This window comes from Tinamus guttatus, unplaced genomic scaffold, assembly GCF_059628265.1.
Source record: "Tinamus guttatus ecotype Peru unplaced genomic scaffold, ASM5962826v1 Tinamus_guttatus_pri_ptg000866l, whole genome shotgun sequence".
NCBI lineage: Eukaryota > Metazoa > Chordata > Aves > Tinamiformes > Tinamidae > Tinamus > Tinamus guttatus.
The window spans coordinates 1031741-1055650 of NW_028289400.1; the positions used below are offsets into that span (position 1 = coordinate 1031741).

At 68.1% G+C, this 23910-nt stretch overlaps 2 protein-coding genes across 2 annotated transcripts; one reads left to right on the forward strand and one right to left on the reverse strand.

The window, feature by feature from the left end:
* Nucleotides 1-9331: 9331 nt before the first annotated feature.
* On the forward strand, nucleotides 9332-10765 carry LOC148591325 (small ribosomal subunit protein uS3m-like). Its single transcript, XM_088537846.1, has 4 exons — nucleotides 9332-9352; nucleotides 9587-9670; nucleotides 10297-10408; nucleotides 10482-10765. The coding sequence occupies exons 1-4, from the start codon at nucleotides 9332-9334 to the stop codon at nucleotides 10763-10765; spliced, it is 501 nt and encodes a 166-aa protein (XP_088393972.1).
* A 269-nt stretch (nucleotides 10766-11034) lies between these two features.
* On the reverse strand, nucleotides 11035-23050 carry LOC148591326 (NPC1-like intracellular cholesterol transporter 1). Its single transcript, XM_088537848.1, has 19 exons — nucleotides 22997-23050; nucleotides 21420-22927; nucleotides 20972-21072; nucleotides 19669-19841; nucleotides 19468-19596; nucleotides 19208-19390; nucleotides 18943-19060; nucleotides 17841-17968; nucleotides 17051-17188; nucleotides 16538-16627; nucleotides 16277-16467; nucleotides 16078-16205; nucleotides 15393-15513; nucleotides 13945-14000; nucleotides 13720-13870; nucleotides 11789-12020; nucleotides 11491-11604; nucleotides 11257-11419; nucleotides 11035-11114 (listed from the first exon to the last, which is right to left on the reverse strand). The coding sequence occupies exons 1-19, from the start codon at nucleotides 23048-23050 to the stop codon at nucleotides 11035-11037; spliced, it is 3858 nt and encodes a 1285-aa protein (XP_088393974.1).
* Nucleotides 23051-23910: the final 860 nt, after the last annotated feature.

Sequence of the window (23910 nt, forward strand, 5' to 3'; positions counted from 1 at the left end):
CGCCACCGCCGTGTCACCGCGGGGACACGGGGACACGGGGACCGCATCACCGCGGGGACACGGGGACACGGCCGCCATGGGGACATGGCCACTGTGCCACCGCGGGGACACGGGGACACGGGGACACAGCCACCGCAGGGACACGGGGACACGGCCGCCATGGGGACACGGCCACGGCATCACCGTGGGGACACGGGGACACGGCCGCCATGGGGACATGGCCACTGTGCCACCGCAGGGACACGGGGACACGGCCGCCATGGGGACACGGCCACCGCATCACCATGGGGACACGGGGACACGGCCGCTGGCACCTTGGTGGCCGACTCGTTGGCCATGCGGACGAGCAGGGTGACGAGCTGCTGGCAGTCGGCACAAGTGTCCTCCTGCGGGGACAGCGGGGACGGGGCACCCCGTGCCACCAAGGGGCTTGGGGACACCCGCAAGGAGGGGACAACGGGCATGGCTATAGGGTACGGGTATGGGATATAGATCACAGCTATGGAATATAGGGTATGACTATAGGGTACAGCTATGGGGTATGGGGTATGGGGCATGGCTATAGGATATGGGGATGGGGTATGGGGACATGACTATAGGGTACAGCTATGGGATACAGGGCATGGCTATAGGTATTAAATATAGGGCATAGCTATAGGGTACAGCTATGGGATATAGGGTATGACTATAGGGTACAGCTGTGGGGTATGTGACTCAGTTATATGGTATGGGTATGGGCTATAGGGCGTGGCTATAGGGTATGGGTATGGGGTACGGGGCATGGCTAGAGGGTACAGCTATGGGATACAGGGCATGGCTATAGGGTATGAAATATAGGGCATAGCTATAGGGCACAGCTATAGGATATGGGATATGGGTATGGGCGTAGGGCACGGGCAGGGGGCAGTGCCCAGGCTGGGGGGCAGCCCCGGGGCAGGGACACTCCTCACCTTGGCAGTGGGGCAGAGCCCCCCGGCCCCGCAGTTCGGCGCCGTCTCCCAGCTCGGGCGCCCCCCCGGCGCCCCCAGCCCTGCGCCAGCGTCAGCGCCCGCCGTCCAGGCCCTGGGCCCAGGCGTCCGGGCACCCCCCCCGCCAGGTCCTGCAAGAGAAACCCCCCTCCCCGCAGCGGGAAGGGACCCGGGGGTCTGCCCCCCACCCCCGCCCCATGGGCCCCCCAAGGGGCTGCGTCTTGGTCAGGGTGAGGGGGGCAGCCAGCCACGGGGGGGGCACCCAGCTATTGGGGGGGGCATAGAGCTATGGGGGGCACATAGAGCTATGGGGGCACCTAGCCATGGGGGGGGGCACCCAGCTATGGGGGCACCCAGCTAGGGGGGGCATTGGACTCTGGGGGGGGGCATTGAGCTATGGGGGCACCCAGCTAGGGGGGGCATTGGACTCTGGGGGGGCATTGAGCTATGGGGGGCACCCAGCTACGGGGGGTATTGAGCTATGGGGGGCACCAAGCTATGGGGGGCATTGGACTCTGGGGGGGGTATTGAGCTATGGGGGGCACCCAGCCATGGGGGCACCCAGCTACGGGGGGTATTGAGCTATGGGGGACACCCAGCTATGGGGGAGGCGTTGAGCTATGGGGGGCACCCAAGCTATAGGGGGTATTGAGCTATGGGGGGCACCCAGCTATGGGGGGCATTGGACTCTGGGGGGGCATTGAGCTATGGGGGGCACCCAGCCATGGGGGGCATTGAGCCATGGGGACACCCAGCTATAGGGGGCACCCAGCTATAGGGGGTATTGAGCTATGGGGGGCACCCAGCCATGGGCACCCCTGGCCGCAGGCGCCCCGGCGCGGGGGTCCCACCTGTGGGGACGCAGAGCAGGGCGAGCAGCAGGACGGGCAGCGGTGGCAGCGCTGGGGACAGCGGTGACAGGGCCATGGCGGCAGCTGCGGGGCCGGCCCGCGCGAGGGCTCTTATAGCCCCGGCGGGGACGTGGCCGCCACCGCTGGGTCCCTGCCAGCGCCCTGGGGACACGTGCGCCCTGGGGACACCGGGCTGGGCTGCCACCCCTGCAGGGCACCGTGTGACCTGGCTCTTCACGCCCCCCATCCCCCTCAGTGTCTCTGTGTGTCCCCCATGTCCCCACGCTCCTCGGTGTCCCCATGTCCCTGTGCCCCCCTCGGTGTCCCCTCCCAGTGTCCCCACTGACGGCACCAGGTCAGTCCTGCGATACCAAAGCTTTATTGAGCGGGGGGAAGGGGTGGCCGTCGTGGGGACCGTGGCCACGGGGGGACAGTGCTGAGGGGACAACGTGGGGGTGACAGCGTTGGAGGGGACACTGGACCCCTCAGATGTCCTCGGAGCTGGCTGGCATCTGGGGGGAAAGAGAGGCTGAGCTGGGGGGACACGGGCACATCGTGTCCCTGTGCCCCCTGTGTCCTTGTCCCCATGGGGCCATTTCCCCCATGGCAGCGGCCCCCAGCCCCCCCCCATCCCCATGCTCCCACCCCCCATGGGCACCATGTCCCTATGGCTCTGTGTCCCTGTCCCACATGGGCACATGCCCCCCCATTTCCTCTATGCCCCATGTCAGCCTTCCCCATGGGCTCCATATCCTCATGTCCCCCTCTGTCCCCATGTCCTTGTCCCCCACGGCCACCGCGTACCCCTGTCCCCATTCCTGTGCCCCCATCCCCTATACCCTGTCCCTCACGGCCACCCTGTCCCCGTGTCCCCATTCCCGTGCCCCCCATACCCTGTCCCCCATGGCCACCCTGTCCCCCTGTCCCCATTCCTGTGCCCCCATCCCCCATCCCGTCCCCCATGGCCACCCTGTCCCCATGTCCCCATTCCCATGCCCCCCATCCCCTATCCCCTGTCCCCCACGTCCCCATGTCCCCATTCCCGTCCCCCCATCCCCTGTCCCCCACGGCCACCCTGTCCCCATGTCCCCATTCCCGTCCCCCCCCCCATCCCCTATACCCTGTCCCCCACGTCCCCATGTCCCCATTCCCGTCCCCCCCATCCCCTATACCCTGTCCCCCATGGCCACCCTGTCCCTGTGTCCCTATTCCCGTCCCCTCCCCCTCATCCCCTATACCCTGTCCCCCACGTCCCCATGTCCCCATTCCCGTGCCCCCCCCCATCCCCTATACCCTGTCCCCCATGGCCACCCTGTCCCCATGTCCCCATTCCCGTCCCCCCCATCCCTTGTCCCCCCCGGCCGCCCCGTCCCCGTCCCCCCGTCCCGCCGCCCCCCCCAGCAGCACCCATGGGTGCGGGCGCATTCCTGGGCGCCGCCGAGCCCCGGCCTCGAGAGCCCTCGGGGTGGGCACGGCCGGGCACAAGGGCCCTCGAGGGCGGGCGCGGCCGCCCGGACGTCTGGGCCCCGCGCGGGGCCGGGCTCACCGCCGGGCACCAGCCGATGGCGGCGCAGACGCGGGCGGGCGCCGCGTCCCGGCCCAGCCCGGCCTCGATGGGCTCCAGGTAGCGGCGCACGAGGAGCCGGCAGGGCCGCGCCAGCCAGGGCAGGACGGAGCAGACCCTGTGCGCGGCCCGCGACAGCAGCGCCTGCGCCCGCAGCGCCCGCGTCACGGCGGGCACGGCGTGCGGGGCGCGCAGGGCTTTGCACGGGCACGCGCGGGTTTGCACGGCGGGCACCGGTTCGCGTGCCCCGCGGGCACCTCCTTGCACAGTGCACAAGCTTGAACGTGTGGGCACCTCCTTGCAGGGGCGCACACATGGCTGGGCAGCCCTATCGCTATGGGGCATGGCTATGGGGTATAGGGTATGGGTATAGGGTACGGGACCCGTACGGGCGGGCAGCCCTATAGCTATGGGGCATGGCTATGGGGTATAGGGTATGGGTATAGGGTATGGGACCCATATGGGTGGGCAGTCCTATAGCTATGGGGCATGGCTATGGGGTATAGGGTATGGGTATAGGGTACGGGACCCGTACGGGCGGGCAGCCCTATAGCTATGGGGCATGGCTATGGGGTATAGGGTATGGGTATAGGATATGGGACCCGTACGGGTGGGCAGCCCTATAGCTATGGGGCATGGCTATGGGGTATAGGGTATGGGTATAGGGTACGGGACCCGTACGGGCGGGCAGCCCTATAGCTATGGGGCATGGCTATGGGTATAGGGTATGGGACCCATATGGGTGGGCAGTCCTATAGTTATGGGGCATGGCTATGGGTATAGGGTATGGGACCCGTACGGGTGGGCAGCCCTATAGCTATGGGGCATGGCTATGGGGTATAGGGTATGGGTATAGGGTATGGGACCCGTACGGGCGGGCAGCCCTATAGTTATGGGGCATGGCTATGGGGTATAGGGTATGGGTATAGGGTATGGGACCCGTACGGGCGGGCAGCCCTATAGCTATGGGGCATGGCTATGGGGTATAGGATATGGGTATAGGGTATGGGACCCGTACGGGCGGGCAGCCCTATAGCTATGGGGCATGGCTATGGGGTATAGGGTATGGGTATAGGGTACGGGACCCATACGGGCGGGCAGCCCTATAGCTATGGGGCATGGCTATGGGGTATAGGGTATGGGTATAGGGTACGGGACCCATACGGGCGGGCAGCCCTATAGCTATGGGGCATGGCTATGGGGTATAGGATATGGGTATAGGGTATGGGACCCATATGGGTGGGCAGCCCTATAGCTATGGGGCATGGCTATGGGGTATAGGGTATGGGTATAGGGTACGGGACCCGTACGGGCGGGCAGCCCTATAGCTATGGGGCATGGCTATGGGGTATAGGGTATGGGACCCATACAGGCGGGCAGCCCTATAGCTATGGGGCATGGCTATGGGGTATAGGGTATGGGACCCGTATGGGCAGGCAGCCCTATAGCTATGGGGCATGGCTATGGGGTATAGGGTGTGGGTATAGGGTATGGGACCCGTACGGGCAGGCAGCCCTATAGCTATGGGGCATGGCTATGGGGTATAGGGTATGGGTATAGGGTACGGGACCCGTACGGGCGGGCAGCCCTATAGCTATGGGGCATGGCTATGGGGTATAGGGTATGGGTATAGGGTATGGGACCCATATGGGTGGGCAGTCTATAGCTATGGGGCATGGCTATGGGGTATAGGGTATGGGTATAGGGTACGGGACCCATACGGGCGGGCAGCCCTATAGCTATGGGGCATGGCTATGGGGTATTGGGTATGGGTATAGGGTACGGGACCCATACGGGCGGGCAGCCCTATAGCTATGGGGCATGGCTATGGGGTATAGGGTATGGGTATAGGGTATGGGACCCATATGGGTGGGCAGCCCTATAGCTATGGGGCATGGCTATGGGGTATAGGGTATGGGTATAGGGTATGGGACCCATATGGGTGGGCAGCCCTATAGCTATGGGGCATGGCTATGGGGTATAGGGTATGGGTATAGGGTACGGGACCCGTACGGGCGGGCAGCCCTATAGCTATGGGGCATGGCTATGGGGTATAGGGTATGGGTATAGGGTACGGGACCCGTACGGGCGGGCAGCCCTATAGCTATTGGGCATGGCTATGGGGTATAGGGTATGGGTATAGGGTACGGGACCCGTACGGGCGGGCAGCCCTATAGTTATGGGGCATGGCTATGGGGTATAGGGTATGGGTATAGGGTACGGGACCCGTATGGGCGGGCAGCCCTATAGCTATGGGGCATGGCTATGGGGTATAGGGTATGGGTATAGGGTACGGGACCCGTACGGGCGGGCAGCCCTATAGCTATGGGGCATGGCTATGGGGTATAGGGTGTGGGTATAGGGCATGGGACTTGGCTATAGGGCATGGGGGCATGGCTATGGGGCACGGCCGTGGGGTATGGGCATGGCTTAGGGGCACAGTTATGGGTGTGGGGTTGACATGGCTGTAGGGGATGGGTTTGGGGTATGGGGTTGGCACAGGGGGCACCCCCGGCACCTGCCCGCACGGCAGCGTCTCCAGGGCAGCCTGGCACCGCGGGCACTGCCCGGCACGGCCTGGCGCGCTGGCACGAGCTCGCGAGGCTGCGCGCGGCGGCCGCCTCCTTGCACGCGCTTGCATGGCCTGCACGAGGGATTGCACGAGGGATTGCACGAGGGATTGCACGAGGGCTTGCACGAGGGCTTGCACAAGGGCTTGCACAAGGGCTTGCTTGCACGAGGGCTTGCATGAGAGCTTGCACAAGAGTTTGCACGAGGGATCACATGAGGGAATGCACAACAGATTGCACGAGGGCTTGCTTGCACGAGGGCTTGCACAAGGGTTTGCATGAGCGCCTGCACAAGGGCTTGCACAACAGTTTGCACAAGGGCTTGCACAAAGGGCTTGCTTGCACAAAGGCTTGCACGAGTGTTTGCACAAGGGCTTGCTTGCATGAGGAATTGCACAAGGGCTTGCACAAGGGCTTGCTTGCACGAGGGCTTGTTTGCACGAGGGCTTGCATGGGGGTTTGCACAAGGGTTTGCACAAGGGTTTGCTTGCACAAGGGTTTGCACGAGGCCTTGCTTGCACAAGGGCTTGCACAAGGGCTTGCACGAGGCCCTGCCCGGCCGCGCCGTCCCCGCCGCCTACCTTGTTGTGCACGTTGGGCGCCAGGGCGCGGATGGCCTGCAGGACGTGCTTGCACACCGGGCAGCGCGCCAGGACGGGCTCCCGCGCGGCCGCCGCCTGCGCGCGGCACCGTCAGCGCCCGCCCCGTGTCCCCCGTGTCCCCCCGCCCTCCCGGTGTCCCCACAGGGCTGTCCCGGCCCCGCGCGTGTCCCCGCGGTCACTCACCGCCGTCCCCGCGTCCGGGCGCACGGGCAGGAGCTGCAGGGCGGCCCCTGGGGACACGGGGCCCCCGCCGGGCTCGGCCACCCCCCCGGGGGGGCAGCACCCGGGCCCCGGCGCCGGCCAGGAGCAGAGCTGGGCAGGAGCCACCGCTCGTGTCCCCGAGCGGCGGGTCCCCGAGCCCCATGTCCCGCAGCCCCGCGTCCCCCAGCCCCGCGTCCCCCAGCCCCGTGTCCCTGAGCCCCGCGTCCCCCAGCCCCACGTCCCCCAGCCCTGCGTCCCCCAATCCCATGTCCCCCAGCCCCATGTCCCCCAGGCTCGTGTCCCCAAGCACCAGGTCCCCCGAGCCCTATGTCCGCCACCCCCATGTCCCCAAGCCACATGTCCCCCAGCCCCATATCCCCAGGTACCCAGGCCCCATGTCACCAAGTCTTGGGTCCCCAGCCATCCATGTCCCCATCCCTCTGACATCCCCCATAGCCCCATGTTCCCATCCTGCTGTCCCCATGTCCTCCCCATGTCCCTCCTTGCTCCCATGTCCCCATCCTCTCTTTTCTCCAAGCCTCCTTGTCCCATGTCCCCACCCTGCCATAACCCCCCATGTCCTTATGCCCTTAGTGTCCCCATCCCTCCCATTCCCATGTCCCCCCGTCTCTCCCATCTTTCCACATCTCCCTCCCTGCCCTCCTTCCCCCTGTCCCCTCATCCCCATCCCCTGTCCCCCCTGTCCCCCATCCCCCTGTCCCCTCATCCCCTGTCCCCCCCTGTCCCCCATCCCCCTGTCCCCTTGTCCCCATCCCCTGTCCCTCCTGTCCCCCCTGTCCCCCATCCCCCTGTCCCCTTGTCCCCATCCCCTGTCCCTCCTGTCCCCCCTGTCCCCCATCCCCCTGTCCCCTCATCCCCATCCCCTGTCCCCCCTGTCCCCCATCCCCCTGTCCCCTCATCCCCTGTCCCCCCCTGTCCCCCATCCCCCTGTCCCCTTGTCCCCATCCCCTGTCCCTCCTGTCCCTCCTGTCCCCTCATCCCCCTGTCCCCTCGTCCCCATCCTCCCGTCCTGCTCCCGCTCCGCACCGGTGGCCACGGGCAGCAGGGCTGGCATTGGGGACATGGCTGCCTGTCCCCAGGGCACCGGCCGCTTTATGTCCCCACGGGGACGGGGGGGAGGGCAGGAAGGGGGCTGTGAAACCGCAGGGAGGACGGAGGGGGCCCAGGCATCCGGGCAGGGCGGCCATGTGTCACCTGCCCCTGCTGTGACCTCCCCCCATGGTGACCTGATTGGGGACAGGCACCTTCGGGAGGACTCGGCGGGGCGGAGCTGGGAGGATTGAGGGGACAAGGGGGGACCCCGGGGCACTATGGGGACATGGGGAGGATGGGGGGGCACCTGGGCAGACTGGAGAAACCGGGGGGGGGTGACAAGGGGACCTGGGGGGACACAGGAGACTTTGGGGACCTGAGGAGGGACAAGAGGAGATGGGAGGGACAAGGGACCTGGGAGGATGGGAGGGGTTCATGGGGACATGGTGGGGATGGAGGGAGGACCCCGGGGACCAGGTGACACCAGGGACCAGGTGACACCAGGGACCTGAGGGCACAGGGAGATGTGTGGGGAAAATGGCGGCGGGGGGGTGGCCAGGAGGCCCGTGGGGACAGGGGGGCCGCCCAGCAGCCACGTCCCCGTGTCCCACCGCAAACCCCAGAGCCACCCCCTGCCCCCCTCGGCTTCCTGTGGGGCTGGGAGGGAATGGGGACACGGGGTGGGGACAGACACGGGGACACGGGGAGGGCACGGGGCAGGGGGAGGCGTCGCCCCTGTCCCCATGGTCCCAAAGTGCCACCAACCCCCCCCTCCGTCCCCACTGCACCCCACGGCACCTGCCTGCCCACCCATGTCACCCACCTTGTCCCCACTGCCCCCCCCAGGTCACCCTTCTGCCTTTCCATGTCACCCACCCTGTTCCCCATTGTGCCCCATGTCACCCGCCTGCCCCCCCCATGTCACCCATCTGCCCCCCTTGTCACCCATCTGCCCCCCCTTGTCATCCCTTCTGCCCCCCCTTGTCACCCATCTGCCCCCCCATGTCACCCATCTGCCCCCCTTTTCACCCATCTGCCCCCCATGTCACCCATCTGCCCCCCCTTGTCATCCCATCTGCCCCCCCATGTCACCCATCTGCCCCCCCATGTCACCCATCTGCCCCCCCCATGTCACCCATCTGCCCCCCCTTGTCACCCTTCTGTCCCCTCTCCCCTCTCTGCCCCCCCCGCTCTGCCCCCTCCGGCCGCCAGGGGCGCCGAGCCCGGCCCGCCCCCACCCCCGCCCCAGTTGGCCCCGCCCCCGCCTGCCCCCCCAGTTGGCCCCGCCCCCCAGTTGGCTCCGCCCCAGTTGGCTCCGCCCCCGCGGTTCCCTCAAGATGGCGGCGCCCGCGGCAGCCCGGGCGCTGCGGGTGAGGGCGGCGGCGCGGGGGGCGCTGGGGACACGGGGACAACGGGGGGAACACGAGGGACCGGGGACACGGGGACAGCGCGGGGGACAGCGGGCGGGGGGCGACGGCAGGTTGGGGCCACCAGCCATTGGGGCACTGTGGGGACAAGGGGCATGGAAGCCACCAGGCATGGGGTGCCTGGGGACAAGAGGGCCACCCGGCAGGGGCGTTTTGGGGACAGCGAGCGCAGGGGACAGCAGGCGCGGGGGCCACCGGACACGGGGACAACAGGCCCGCAGGGCACGGGGCGCTCGGGGGACGAGGGGCACAGGGGACACGGGGCATGGGGCACCTTTGGGGACAAGGGACACAGGGACCGCCAGGAATGGGGGCGGCGCAGCGGTAGCCGCGTGGGGCTCGTCCTGCAGGCCGCGTCCTGGAGCCGCGTCACCGCCGTCCCCTTCGTCCCCGCCGCCCGCCGGGACCTGCACAGCACCCCCGTGTGCCTCAAGGTAGCGGGGACAGGGTGGCCGCGGTGGCCGTGGTGGCTGCGGGGCCAGGGTGGCTGCAGTGGCTGCAGTGGCCGCGGTGGCCATGGTGGCCGTGGTGGCTGCAGTAGCCATGGTGGCCACGGTGGCTGTGATGGCCGCGGTGGCTGCAGTGGCCACGGTAGCCATGGTGGCTGCAGTGGCTGGGGTGGCCATGGTGGCCATGGTGGCTGCAGTAGCCATGGTGGCCGCGGTGGCCGCGGTGGCTGTGGTAGCTGCAGTGGCCGTGGTGGCTGCGGTGGCTGCGGTGGCTGTGATGGCCGGGGTGGCTGTGGTGGCCGCAGTGGCCGGGATGGCTGCGGTGGCCGCAGTGGCCGCAGTGGCTGTGATGGCCGCGGTGGCCGCAGTAGCCATGGTGGCCGCGGTGGCTGCAGTAGCCGCAGTGGCTGCAGTAGCCATGGTGGCCACGGTGGCTGTGATGGCCGTGGTGGCTGCAGTGGCTGTGATGGCCGCGGTGGCCGCAGTAGCCATGGTGGCTGCGGTGGCCGCAGTGGCCGGGATGGCCGCGGTGGCCGCAGTGGCCGCAGTGGCTGCGATGGCCGCGGTGGCCGCGGCGGCCCCGTCCGACGCCGTCCCCGCCGTCCCTGCAGGCGCGCGCGGCGCGGACGCGCGTGGGCAAGGGCGACAAGCCGGTGAGCTACGAGGCGGCGCTGGCCCCGCACCACATCGCGCACCGCAAGGGCTGGCTGTCCCTGCACACCGGTGAGCGCCGCGCGGCCGCGCTCCCCCCTCCGCCGCGCGGCGCCGCGCGGTGACACCCGCGACGTCCCCGCAGGGAACCTGGCGGGCGAGGGCGGCGCGGCCGAGCGCGCCGTGGAGGACGCCTTCGTGCGCCGCTTCCTGCACGGCACCTTCCCGGGCTGCGCGGCCGCCGCGCCGGTGCTCAAGCGCCGCGCCAACCTGCTGGTGGTGAGCGCGGTGCTGCTGCGCGCGCTGCCGCCCGCCAAGCTGGCCTTCCTGGCCGCCTACGCCGAGACGCTGCTCGCCCACGTCTACAAGTGCCCCGTGCGCCTCGAGCTGCAGACCGTGCCCGCCCGGCCCGTCTACAAGTACCTGTAGCGCCCGCAATAAAACCGCGCCACGGAGAACAGCTCCGCGGAAAACGGCTCCGTGGAGAACGGCTCCGCGGAGAACAGCTCCGCGGAGAACGGCTCTGTGGAAAACCGCTCCGTGGAAAACCGCTCCGTGGAAAACGGCTCCGCGGAAAACCGCTCCGTGGAAAACCGCGCGCCCCGGCACGCTCGGAGCCCCTTGCGAGTGTGAGAAAGGGAGTTTAAATACACGCGTGGTACAAAAGCGGCACGGGGACCGCGCGGTGGCCCCGGCGCTCAGCGCGGCGCCGCGTCCTCGAAGGCGCCGTTGTCGGAGCCCTTCTCCTCCCGCCGCTCCGGGGCCTTGGCTTCGGGTCCTGCGGGACAGCGAGGGGACGGTGCGGGCCGTGCCGGGCGCGCGGCGGGGACGGCCCCGCGGCGGTGACACCGGGGACGGCCCCCACGGCGGTGACACCGGGGACGGCCCCGCGGCGGTGACACCGGGGCCGCGGCGCCTACCCATGTAGCTGAGCAGCACGGGCAGGAAGATGAGGCCGTGCGCCAGCCCCACGAGCGTGATGAGCAGGTTGAGGCGGAAGAAGAAGATGTGGATGAGCTGCGCCTTGGCCCACGCCAGCACCACGATGCCCGGCAGGTTGGTCATGGCCACGCCGGCCACCACCTGCGGGGACGCGGTCAGCGGGGTCCCCCGGCGGGTCCCCGCGCGTCCCCGCACGTCCCCGCGCCGCCCACCTTGCTGCCCATGGTGACGGTGGCGTCGGCGGCGCGCTGCACGCGCCCGGCCGCGCGGCTGCGGCTGAACGCGCACGTGATGTGCGACACGAACTCCACCGAGATGCCCACGGCCTGCGGGGACGGCGCCGTCACCGCGCGGCCGCCGCGGGGACTCGTTCTGCCCCGTGTGCCCCAAGCCGCCCACTCATGGGGCCACCCCTCACGTGCCACCCACGTGGGCACCCTGTGACACCCAGCGCGCCCCCCGTCCCCCCGCACATCCCGTGCCACCCCGCGGGTGCCCGTCCCCCCGCACCGCCACCAGGTTGATGAGGGACACGGCGTTGTAGGGGATGTCCCAGAGGGCCATGGCGCCCACGGTGTCCACGAGCACCATGAGGATGGTGGCGAGGGTGGCGGCGCTGGAGCGCAGGTCCATGCCCAGCAGCACGAAGGAGATGCAGAAGGTGGGCGCCAGGCACACGGTGAGGGTGAAGAGCCCCTCCAGCACCACCGTCAGGTACTGCTCGTAGTACACGTAGGTCACCCTGCGGCGAGTGGCACCACCTGCGTGGGCACCACGCAGCACCCAAGGGCGCGGCCCCGCAATGGGGCACCCACCATGGGGCGCCCTCAATGGGGCACCCGCAATGGGGCACCTGCCATGGGGCACCCGCAACGGGGCACCCGCAACGGGGCGCCCTCAATGGGGCACCCACAACGTGGTGCCCGCAACGGGGTACCCACAATGGGGCACCCACAATGGGGCGCCCTCAACGGGCACCCGCAATGGGGCACCCACAATGGGGGACCCACAATGGGGCACCCGCAACGGGGCACCCTCAATGGGGCACCCTCAATGGGGCACCCGCAATGGGGCACCTGCCATGGGGCACCCGCAACGGGGCGCCCTCAACGGGGCACCCACAATGCGGCACCCGCAATGGGGCACCCACCATGGGGCGTCCTCAATGGGGCACCCACAATGGGGCACCTGCCATGGGGCACCCGCAACGGGGCGCCCGCAATGGGGCACCCACAATGGGGCACCTGCAATGGGGGACCCACAATGGGGCACCCGCAATGGGGCACCTGCCATGGTGCGCCCGCAATGGGGCACCCACAACGGGGCACCCACAACAGGACGCCCACAACGGGGCACCCGCAATGGGGCACCCACAATGCAGCACCCACAACGGGGCACCCACAATGGGACACCTGGATTGTGGCACCCTCAATGGGGCACCCTCAATGGGGCGCTCACCATGGGGCACCCTCAATGGGGCACCCTCAATGGGGTGCCCACGCCGGCGCCCCCAGCCCCACAGCCCATCGCCAGTGCCTCCGCTCGTCCTCCCCAGCCAAGAGCTGCCACCCGGCCCTGGCCACGCGCCCATGGGCACCGCAAAGGGACCCCCCCAAACTTGCACGTGCCCTTGCTAGACCCCAACGGGGCACCCCAACCTGGCACCTGCGATGCTCATCCCCAAGGAGGCACCGCTAACCGGGCACCCACACACGACATCCCCCAAGCTGGGCACCTGCGTTTGTCCCAAACCGGGCACCCCAAACCAGGCACCCCTAATTGGGCACCAATGGGGAACCGGGAACCCAGGGGGAACCAGAGCCCCAAATTGGGCACCCAAGGGGAACCAGGCACCCCTAAGTGGGCACCAACAGGGAACTGGGCACCTACGAGGAACCAGGCACACATGGGGAACCAGGGCTCCCAAATTGGGCACCCAAGGGGAACCAGGGCCCTCCCAAGTGGGCACCCACGGGGAACTGGGCACCCACGGGGAACCAGGGCCCCCAAATTGGGCACCCAAGGGGAACCAGGCACCGCTAAGTGGGCACCAGTGGGGAACCAGGCACCCCTAAATGGGCACCCATGGGGAACTAGGGCCCCCAAGGGGAACCAGGGCCCTCCCAAGTGGGCACCCATGGGGAACTGGGCACCCACGGGGAACCAGGGCCCCCAAATTGGGCACCCAAGGGGAACCAGGCACCGGTAAGTGGGCACCAGTGGGGAACCAGGCACCCACGGGGAACCAGGCACCTCTAAATGGGCACCCATGGGGGACTAGGGCCCCCAAGGGGAACCAGGGCCCCCAAATTGGGCACCCAAGGGGAACCAGGCACCCCTAAGTGGGCACCAACAGGGAACTGGGCACCCATGGGGAACCAGAGCCCCAAATTGGGCCCCCAAGCCCAACCCCATGTGGGCACCCCGTCGTCCCCGCTCACGTGTAGGGGAAGACGCGGAAGTCGTCGGCGGTGCCGGGCACGCGGCGCAGGATGGCCGTGATGTCGTCGGCCAGCGCGCGCGCCGCGCGCAGCGCCGCCGTGTACTCCTGCGAGGTGCGCAGCGGGCGCTGGTACGCCATGAAGCGCGACGCTGCGGGCGCGGGGGCGTCAGGGGGCACCGCGGCCGCCCCCCCGCGCCCCCGCGCCGCCACCGCCGCCACTCACCCACGACGGTGCCGTTGGCGTCCAGCTTCACCGCCGTGTCGTAGGCGCCCAGGCCGCTGCGGGGAGCGCCAGGGTGGGCACCGCGGGGCACGCGCACCGACGGCGGCGCCCGTGCGGGCGCCCGGGTAGCTGTGCCTGCCTGCCCAGGGTAGCTGTGCCCGCAGGCGTGTGCCCGTGTGCACAAATATGGGTGCCCATGTGCGTGTGCATGTGCACAAATCACTGTGCCCAAAATAGCTGTGCCCATGTGCATGTGCACAAATATGGGTGCCCACGGGCATGTGCCCAAAATAGCTCTGCCAATGTGCGTGTGCCCACAAACGTGCAGAAATCGCTGTGCCCACAGGCACATGCCCATGTGCGTGTGCACAAATATGGGTGCCAATGTGCATGTGCCCGTGTACATGTGCACAAATCACTGTGCCCAAAATAGCTGTGCCCATAGGCACATGCCCATGTGCACGTGCACAAATATTGGTGCCAATGCGCATGTGCCCATGTGCATAAATCACTGTGCCCACAGGCATGTGCCCAAAATAGCTGTGCCCACATCGCTGTGCCCACAGGCGTGTGCTCATGTGCACAAATATGGGTGCCCATGTGCATGTGCCCACAATTGCTGTGCCCATGTGCATGTGCACAGATATCGGTGCCCATGTGCGTTTGCCCATGTGCATGTGCACAAATCTCTGTGCCCACAGGCATGTGCCCAAAATTGCTGTGCCCATGTGTGTGTGTGCGCCCAAAATTGCTGTGCCCACAGGCATGTGCTCATGTGCATGTGCACAAATCTCTGTGCCCATGGGCCTGTGCCCAAAATAGGTGTGCCCATAGGCACATGCCCATGTGCACGTGCACAAATATTGGTGCCAATATGTGTGTGTGTGTGTGTGTGTGCCCATGTGCATGTGCACAAATCGCTGTACCCAAAATAGCTGTGCCCACGGGCATGTGCCCATATGTATGTGCACAAATATTGGTGCCAATGTGCATGTGCCCATGTGCATGGGCACAAATTGCTGTGCCCATGTGCGTGTGCCCACAAATGTGCAGAAATGACTGTGCCCAAAATAGCTGTGTCCACAGGCACGTGCCCATGTACATGTGCACAAATATCGGTGCCAATGTGCATATGTCCATGTATATGGGCACAAATCGCTGTGCCTACGTGCATGTGCACACATATTGGTGCCAATGTGCGTGTGCCCACAATTGCTGTGCCCATGTGCATACATCCACGTGCAGGTGCCCACAACCGTGTCCATGTGTCTGAAACACCCCTGCCCACGTGCCCTGAATACTTGTGCCCAAATGCGTGTGCCCGTGGGCTTTGCTCGTGTGCAGGCGCCTGGGCAGCTGTGCCCAATGCCCTGTGCCACGTGCCCCAGGTCCCTGTCCCCGCATGTGTGCGTGCCCAAAACACCCGTGTCCCCCGCGGCACCACGTACCCCTTGGGGCACTGCAGCGTGGGCATGTCCTGCAGGAACCAGGGCAGGAAGCGCTCGAACTCCTCCGGCGTCGGCCGCCGCGCCGAGTCCAGGCACTTGCCCAGGAGGCAGCTGAGGTCGCCTGCGGGCAGCGCCGGGGCCCGAACTGGCACCCGCCCCCTTGCTGGGCACCCACCAGGATCACCCCAAGTGGGCACTGCCAGCCGGGCGCCCATGGGGATCCCAGCCGGGCACCCGTGGGGAAATCACAGCCGGGCACCCATGGGAATCACAGCCGGGCACCCATGGGAATCACAGCCGGGCACCCATGGGGAATCCCATCCAGGCGCCCATGGGAATCCCAGCCGGGCACTCATGGGGAACCCCATCTGGGTGCCCATGGGGATTCCAGCTGGGCACCCATGGGGAACCCCAGCTGGGCGCCCATACGCAGCCCAAATTGGGGAGCACATGGGCACCCACGATGCTTATCCCAAATCAGCCCCCCCCCCACCCCAAACTGGGCACCCAAGGGGAACCAGGACCCTTTAAGTGGCACCCACAGGGAATCAGCCCCCCCCAGATGGAACCAGGCACCCCTAACCTGGCACCCGAGGAGAACCAGGGCCCGCTAAGCAGGGAACCGGGCCCCCATGGTGCAGGCCGAGGGGCACCCGCACCCATGGGTGCCCCCCGCGCCACTCACTGCTGGTGGCCGGGCAGAACTCGCCCTTGTTGGGTCCGAACTGGTGCACGCGGCAGCAGCGCCCGGTGGGGTTGAGCCAGTCCAGGAAATCGTCCACCCAGGAGGTGGCCGGGATGGCCAGGTAGGACCTGCACATGGAGCCGCGATGGGTGCCGGGCACCGGCGCCGCCCCGTCGCGCCGCCCCGGCCCGCGACGCACACGTTGGCGAAGAGGGTGGCGTATTGGACCATCTGCGTGAGCGAGTCGGCGTCGCAGCCGGCGCTGGAGCAGATGGCGTTGGTGCCGTTGGTCGAGGAGAAGTTGTAGCCGCTGGTGGTGACGAAGTAGGTGGGCACCCCCACGGCCAGGTACTCGTTGAGGGCGGCGAAGTAGTCCAGCAGGTAGGAATCCTGCGGGAACGGGGCGGCCGCTGCGCGTGGGGCACCCGGGCCGGCCCGCGCCCGCCGCCCTGGCACCCACCTTGGGCAAGGCCAACTCCTGGTCCAGCCCCACCGGCACCTGCAGCGTGAAGTAGACCCCGGCGCAGGACAGGAAGAGGAAGAGCAGCATCTGGGACGGGGGGACACCCCGTGAGACCCCCCAGGTGCCAGGAGACTCCTCGATGTCCCACCGCAAATGGCCCCAGAGGCCCCGTTTGGGCTCCAGGCACCGCAGGGTGCCCCCAGACCCACCCCCGTCCCAGAGCTGGGGGGTCCAGGGGGCCTCCAGGACCCCCCATGTCACCCGAGGACCCCAGCTCTAACACCCAGGACCCCCCTCAAGTCCTCGATATCCCCCTGTCGCTCCCCCATGTCCCCCAACACCCTTCCCCTGCCACAGCCCTCCAAGAGCCCCCAGACCCTTCAGACCTCCCTAGACCCCCCCTAAACTGCAAAATCCTCCCACCCCCCCCAGGAGCCCCGTTAGACCCCCCATATTCCCCCGTCACGTCCCCTGCACCCCCTGCTGTCCCCTCTGTCCCCTCGGGCTCACCACGAGGGGCCGGGTGACGCGGTGCAGCAGCAGGGGCGCGTAGTAGCGCTGCATGAAGGGGCGCAGCAGCCCCACGGCCGGGCCCTTCGGCGCCTCCTTCTCCAGCCCCCAGCAGCAGCACATGTCGTAGCGGGCAGCCTAGGGCACCGTGGGGACATGGGCACTCACCTGCCCCACGGCGCCCTGTGGGCGCCCGCCTGCCCCATGGCACTTGCTGGGCACCCGCCTGCCCCATGGCACCCGCCTGCCCCATGGCACAATAGGGGCACCTACCTGCCCCATGACACCCTGTGGTCACCCTCCTGCCCCACAGCACCCTCTGGGCACCTGCCTGCCCCATGGCACAATAGGGCACCTACCTTCCCCATGGCACCCTGTGGTCACCCTCCTGCCCCACAGCACCCTCTGGGCACCTGCCTGTCCCACAGCACCCTATGGCCACTCTCATGCCCCATGACCCCCTGTGGCCACCAAGGGCACCTTCCAGCCCTGCAGTGCCCCATATCCACCCTGGGACAGCCCTGGGCCCCCTCCTGCCCCATGGCACCCTATGGGCCCCCTCCTGCCCCAGGGCACCCTATGGGCCCCCTCCTGCCCCGTGGCACCCTATGGGTCCCCTCCTGCCGCATAGAACTCATGCAAACTCTAGGGCTGCCTTGGGCACCTTCTTGCCCCCACGGTAGCCTATGGGCACCTTCCCCTGCCCCATGGCATCTTGTGGCCATCCTGGGCACCCTCCTGCCCTCCAACACTCCCATGGCCACCGCGGCTGCCCCATGGGCACAGGCACCTCCTCTCGGCGGGCATCAAGTGCCAGCAGGGCCACAAAGCCCGAGATCTGCAGGAGGAAGTCGAAGGCGATGGCGAGGGCGGCGGTGAGCGCGAAGGTGCGGACGGCGGGCATGGAGGAGATGGAGCCTGCGGGCACCGCGCGTTAGCCCCGCGCCCCACGGGCACCGCCGCGTCCCCGTGGCCATGGCACGGACTGCGCCCTCCATGTCCACATGTGCGCCTTATCCCCATGGCCATGGCATGCACCATGCTCATTGTGTCCCCGTGCCCACTGTGTCCCCATGCCCACGGCACACACTGTGCCCATCATGTCCCCATGCCCGCTGTGTCCCCATGGCCATGGCATGCACCGTGCCCATCGTGTCCCTGTGCCCACTGTGTCCCCATGCCCATGGCACACACTGTGCCCTCTGTGTCCCCATGCCCACCATGTCCCCATGCCTGCTGTGTCCCCATGGCCATGGCATGCATCGTGCCCATCGTGTCCCCGTGCCCACTGTGTCCCCATGCCCATGGCGCACACTGTGCCCATTGTGTCCCCATGCCCACTGTGTCCCCATGTCCATGGCATGCACCGTGCCCGTCGTGTCCCTGTGCCCATTGTGTCCCCATGGCCGTGGCACACCCTGTGCCCACTGTGTCCCCGTGCCCACCATGTCCCCATGCCTGCTGTGTCCCCATGGCTATGGCATGCACCGTGCCTATTGTGTCACTGTGTCCCCATGGCCATGGCATGCACCATGCCCATCGTGTCTGCCATGTCCCCGTGGTCATGGCGCGCACTGCGCCCTCCATGTCCCTATGCGCTCCTCATCCCCATGGCCATGGCATGCACTGTGCCCATCGTGTCCCCATGGCCATGGCGCACACTGTGCCCATCATGTCCCCATGCCCGCTGTGTCCCCATGTCCATGGCATGCACCATGCTCATTGTGTCCCCATGCCCCGTGTCCCCATGGCCATGGCATGCACCGTGCTCATTGTGCCCGCTGTGTCCCCATACCCACGGTGCACACTGTGCCCACCATGTCCCCGATGTCCCCATGCTCACTGTGTCCCCATGCCCACGGCACACACCGTGTCCCCGCGCCCGGGCTCACCCAGCAGGAAGCAGAGGACCTCGGAGAAGCTGCACAGCAACATGCTGGGTGCCACCTGCGCCAGCACCCGCCCGATGTGCTGGTCCCGCGTCTCGCCCGGCGCCCGCTGCGACTGCTGCTGGGACACGGCGGTGAGGCCGGCACCCGCGCAGGCACCGCTGAACCGGGGGGCACGGGACGCCCCATGGGGCCGCCATGTCCCCGTGCCCACGTACCCCATAGGAATTCCCATGTCCATGTCCTCCACGGGGACCCCCCTGCCCACCTGATACTCCTGCACGAAGATGAAGATGTTGTCGGCGCCCACGGCCAGCACGAGGAAGGGCACCACCTCGAGGATGATGAGGGACGAGGGCTGCCCCATGAAGGCCAGGCAGCCCATGGAGGCGAAGACGGCGCCCAGCACCACGGCGATGCCGCCCAGCGCCAGCATCACCTTGGACTCCACCTGCGGGCAGGGACCCGCTCGGGACCCGCCGGGGCACCCCGGGGCGCCCCCGTTGCCGCCGCCGCCGCCGGCCGTACCAGGACCCGGCGCCATGCCGTGTACTCGCCCAGCGCCAGGGCCACGTAGGCGAAGACGATGAAGTAGCTCACGGTGAAGATGGGCAGGTCCTCGCTGGTGGTGCGGTTGATCTCGTCCTCCAGCGAGCGCTGCGGGTGCGGGGCCGCGTGAGCGCCGGCGCGGCGCCCGTCCGCACCCTGCCCGCCCCGGCGCCCGCCAACCTCGGCCATGAAGTCCACGGTGAGGTTGGCGCCGTAGGTGTCCTTGAAGTCGCGGACGATGGCCAGGAACTGCTCCTCCCAGGCCAGCGCCCACTCGTAGCGCGGGTCGTCGCGCTCGAAGTTGTTGAGCGAGTAGGTGATGATGAGCGCCTCGGCCTCCGTGTACTCGGAGTCTGCGGGCAGGCGTCAGCACCCGCCACCACGGGGGACCCGTGGCCGCAGTGCATGCAGCACCCATGGCATTGATGTACCCAAGAGCCGTGGCATTAATGCACCCAACAACCATACCATGATGCACTCAACAGCCATGGCATTAATGCACCCAGCACCCATGGCATTGATGTACCCAGCAGGTACGGCATTGATACACCCAACACGTACAGCATTGATGTACCCAACACCCATGGCATTGATGCACCCAACACCCATAGCATGATGCACTCAACAGCCATGGCATTGATGTACCCAGCAGGTACGGCATTGATACACCCAACACCCATAGCATGATGCACTCAACAGCCATGGCATTGATGCACCCAGAGCCCATGGCATTGATGTACCCAGCAGGTACGGTATCGATGCACACAACACCCATGGCACTGATGTACCCAACACCCATAGCATGATGGACTCAACACCCATGGCATGATGGACTCAATACCCATGGCATTGATGTACCCAACACGTACAGCATTGATGCACACAACACCCATGGCATTGATGTACCCAACACGTACGGCATTGTTGCACCCAACACCCATAGCATGATGCACCCAACAGCCATGGCATTGATGCACCCAGCACCCATGGCATTGATGCACCCAGCACCCATAGCATGATGCGCCCAACACCCATAGCATGATGCCCTTAACACCCATGGCATTGATGCACCCAGCACCCATAGCATTGATGCACCCAGCACCCATGGCATTGATACACCCAACACCCATAGCATGATGCACCAGCACCCATAGCATGATGAACCCGGCACCCATAGCATGATGCATCCAGCACCCATGGCACTGATGCACCCAACACCCATAGCATTGATGCACCCAGCACCCATGGCATTGACTCACCCAGCACCCATGACGTTGATGCACCCACACCCCATGCTGACCGTGCACCCAGCACCCACGCCAATGACACGCATGTGACGAACGGCAGTGATTCATGGGGCACCGGTAGCAGCAGTTCCCGCAGCACCGGTGCCGGCAGCACCCATAACCGTGACGGACAGGAGCTCCGTGGCCGTGGTGCTCGTTGGCACCCTTGGCCGTGGCTGCCCCGCGCACCCGCTCACCCGGGTACCCGCCGAAGGCGACGTAGGGTAGGACGGGCCCGCCGTACTCGGCCATGCAGCTCAGCTCCAGCGCCGTGATGTCCTTGAAGGAGAGCGGCGAGCTGGCGGGGACACGGGCGCCGGGTGACCAGGGCTGCCCTTGCCCTGGGGCGCCCGTCACGGGGATGCCAGGATGGGCCCGGCACCCTGCGAGGCAACCTGGAACCCCGTGAATGGCCACCACCCGCAGCGCTGTCCCCCGTGCAGGTGGCACCTTGGCCACCTGCAGCCCCGCTGTCCCACGGGCACCCTGCTCCATGCGGGTACCTCCTTGACCCTGCACCTTGGCATCCCATGGGTGCCCGTGCCCGACACCCTGCCCCACGCAGGTAGCACCCAGCTTTACAACCCCAGCCCCACACAACCACCCCCCATCCCCGCTGCCCCACGGCGCCTGCCATGCACCCACTTGGAGCAGTAGATGAGGTGGTCGCGCCAGTCCACGGTGCCCGTGCGCTTGCCCACGGTCTGCGTGGCCGTCATGGCCAGGCGGCTCCCGTTGTTCTGGAAGTACTGGGTGACGCTGCTGATGCAGCAGTCGGCCCGGCTGGCGTTGGCCGGGTTGAGCGGCGCGTAGCAGATGTCGCTCAGCGTCACCTCCCGCCCGGCCACGGTGGCCGTGGCGGCGCTCAGACGCTCCTGCAGCTCCAGCAGCGCCCGCAGCACCCCGGGCTCCAGCAGCCCGCTGAAGTTCTTGGCGCCCAGCACCACCGAGTCGTAGGTGCTCGTGGGCCGCCCCGGCGCCCGCACGATCACCTGGTTGTTGCGCATGAAGGGCCCGAAGTGCTCGTCGTAGAAGGCCTTCTCCTGGCGCGCCTGGCTCTCGGGCGCCGACCACAGCTCCACGGGGTCGGTGACGAGGCGCTGCATGCTCATGCCGGTGGCCAGCACGGCCGTCAGCGCCGCCGCCGCCCCCAGCACGGCCGCGGGGTGCCGCGCCACCAGGGCCCCCCAGCGCGCGAAGGCGCCGCGGGCCGCCCGGCCCACGCGCGCGGTGACGGGGACGCCGGTGCGCGGCCGCGGGGGCACGGCCGGCGGGCGACGGGGGCAGCAGTGGCGCGCGGTGAGCGCCGTGAGGAAGAGCAGCACCAGGAAGGCGAAGAGGAGGATGCAGAGCACCAAGGTGCCGTCGGCCGTGCCCAGGACGAAGGGCGGCAGCGGGCCCGGCGGCGCCGGCACCGCCGGGCAGGCCGCGGCGCAGTCCTGGCACGAGCAGGCCTCGCCGGAGGTGCCGAACGGGTCCTCGCAGCGCCAGGCCTGGCCGCCCAGGGGCTGGAGGCCGTCGCCGAGCTCGGTGCCGTTGGGCACCAGCTGGAAGTCGATCTGCAGCGGCGACAGCCCGTTGCTCTTGTCGCCCTGGAAGTCGAGCCAGCGCTGCGCCGTGCAGAACTGGGCGCCGTAGCGGCCGCACATGGTGTCGATGGCGTAGCCGCCCGTGGCGGGCAGGCGCACGTCCTGGCACGACGTGAAGGAGGCCTCGGCCAGCGTCTGCTCGTAGAAGCACTGGTACTCGAGCACGGCGCTCTCGTTGGCGCCGTAGGGCGCGGCGCGCGTCACGTTGGTGAACAGGCTCTGGTCGGGGCTGCACACGTTGCGGCAGTAGAGGTTGGCGAAGTTGCGGGCGCAGGCCGGGCAGCGCGTGAGCACGGCGCTGGAGAGCGCCACGCTGAGCTGCAGCGCCGAGAGCTGCGCCAGCGAGCAGCACACGCGCGTCTCGTTGGCATCGTCGGGCACCAGCTCCGGGCACACGCTGCGCAGCTGCGCCAGCAGCAGCGGCGACGCCGCCCGCGCCGGCGTGTTGGACACGCAGGGCACCGTGCTGGGCAGCAGCGACACGTTCACCTCCGGGTTGGTGCCGCACTCGCCGTAGAAGGAGCAGTAGCCGGCGCGGTGGATCGGCGTCAGCTGCGGCGCCGCCTGCGGGGCACCCGCCATCGGTGACGCCGGCACCCGCCGCCCGCCGTCCCCCCGGCCGCCATCACCTACCAGCGCCAGGAGGGTGCCGAGCAGCGCGGCGGGCAGCGCCAGCGCCCGCGGCATCGCGGCGGCACCGAGCCCGTCTCCCCGGGGCGGCTCCCGGCCCGTGAGGTCTTTTGGGCCGATGGTGCCCAGGCCAATCAGGCGGCGCCGCAGCCGTAAATCCCTTGTGATCATTAACCGGCCCCGATCGATAGCGCCCGCGGGGAGGTGCCCGCCGGGCCCCCTTCCGCCCGGCGCCCGCGGGCGCTTCCCTAAGGATGGCGCCGGCGATGGCGGGTGCCCCGCGGGGTTTGGTGGCACAAAGGGCTCCCGGTACCTCCGGAGAGGCTCATCCGGAGCTGGAAATGGGGATTTGGGTGCCCGCAGGGGGGGGGCACGGGCACAGTAACAGCGGGGAAAGGTGGGCAGGGAGCGATGCCAACATCCGCCGCGTTTCCCCGGCCAGCCGGGCACGAGCGGCACGTGCCGGGGCCGAGCGGGAAGGGGAGCGGCGATAAAACCCTGCCAGGGCGGCCAGCGGGGCCAGCGGGGCCGCCGTGCCCGCGCCCAGGGCAGCGCGGTGCCCGCGCCGGGGCCCTCCGCCCCGCGGGCTGCCGGGAAGGGTCCAGGGTTCCCGCGCGGCCTTGAGAAGAGCGGGCGCCCCGATAAGGGAGATAGGGGCGCCGCGAAGGAGCGATAACGGCGCCCGCCCCGGGGCAGGGCTTGGCACCAGGCACCCGCGAGGGGCGCCCGCGGCGCCGGGGACACGGGCGGCCCCGCGGGGACACGGGCGCAGAGCCCCAGGGAGGCCGTGCCCAGGCCGGAGGTGGCCCCCGGTGCCCACACGGAGCCCCCCGGGCTGGCGCTGCCGCTGCCCGCGCGGCCGCCGTGCCCTTGCCCCGCTTTATGGCCCGCGGGCGGCCTTGCCCTCGATACCGTGG

Coding starts and splice junctions, on each gene's coding strand:
- LOC148591325 (XM_088537846.1), top strand. CDS start 9,332: ATGGAAGCCACCAGGCATGGG. Junction 9,353..9,586: donor TGGAAGCCACCAGGCATGGG/GTGCCTGGGGAC, acceptor CTCGTCCTGCAG/GCCGCGTCCTGGAGCCGCGT. Junction 10,409..10,481: donor CTGGCTGTCCCTGCACACCG/GTGAGCGCCGCG, acceptor ACGTCCCCGCAG/GGAACCTGGCGGGCGAGGGC.
- LOC148591326 (XM_088537848.1), bottom strand. CDS start 23,050: ATGCCGCGGGCGCTGGCGCTGCCCGCCGCGCTGCTCGGCACCCTCCTG. Junction 19,597..19,668: donor CCGTGGACTTCATGGCCGAG/GTTGGCGGGCGC, acceptor CCGCACCCGCAG/CGCTCGCTGGAGGACGAGAT. Junction 16,628..17,050: donor GCGTCACCCGGCCCCTCGTG/GTGAGCCCGAGG, acceptor CCCCCGTCCCAG/ATGCTGCTCTTCCTCTTCCT.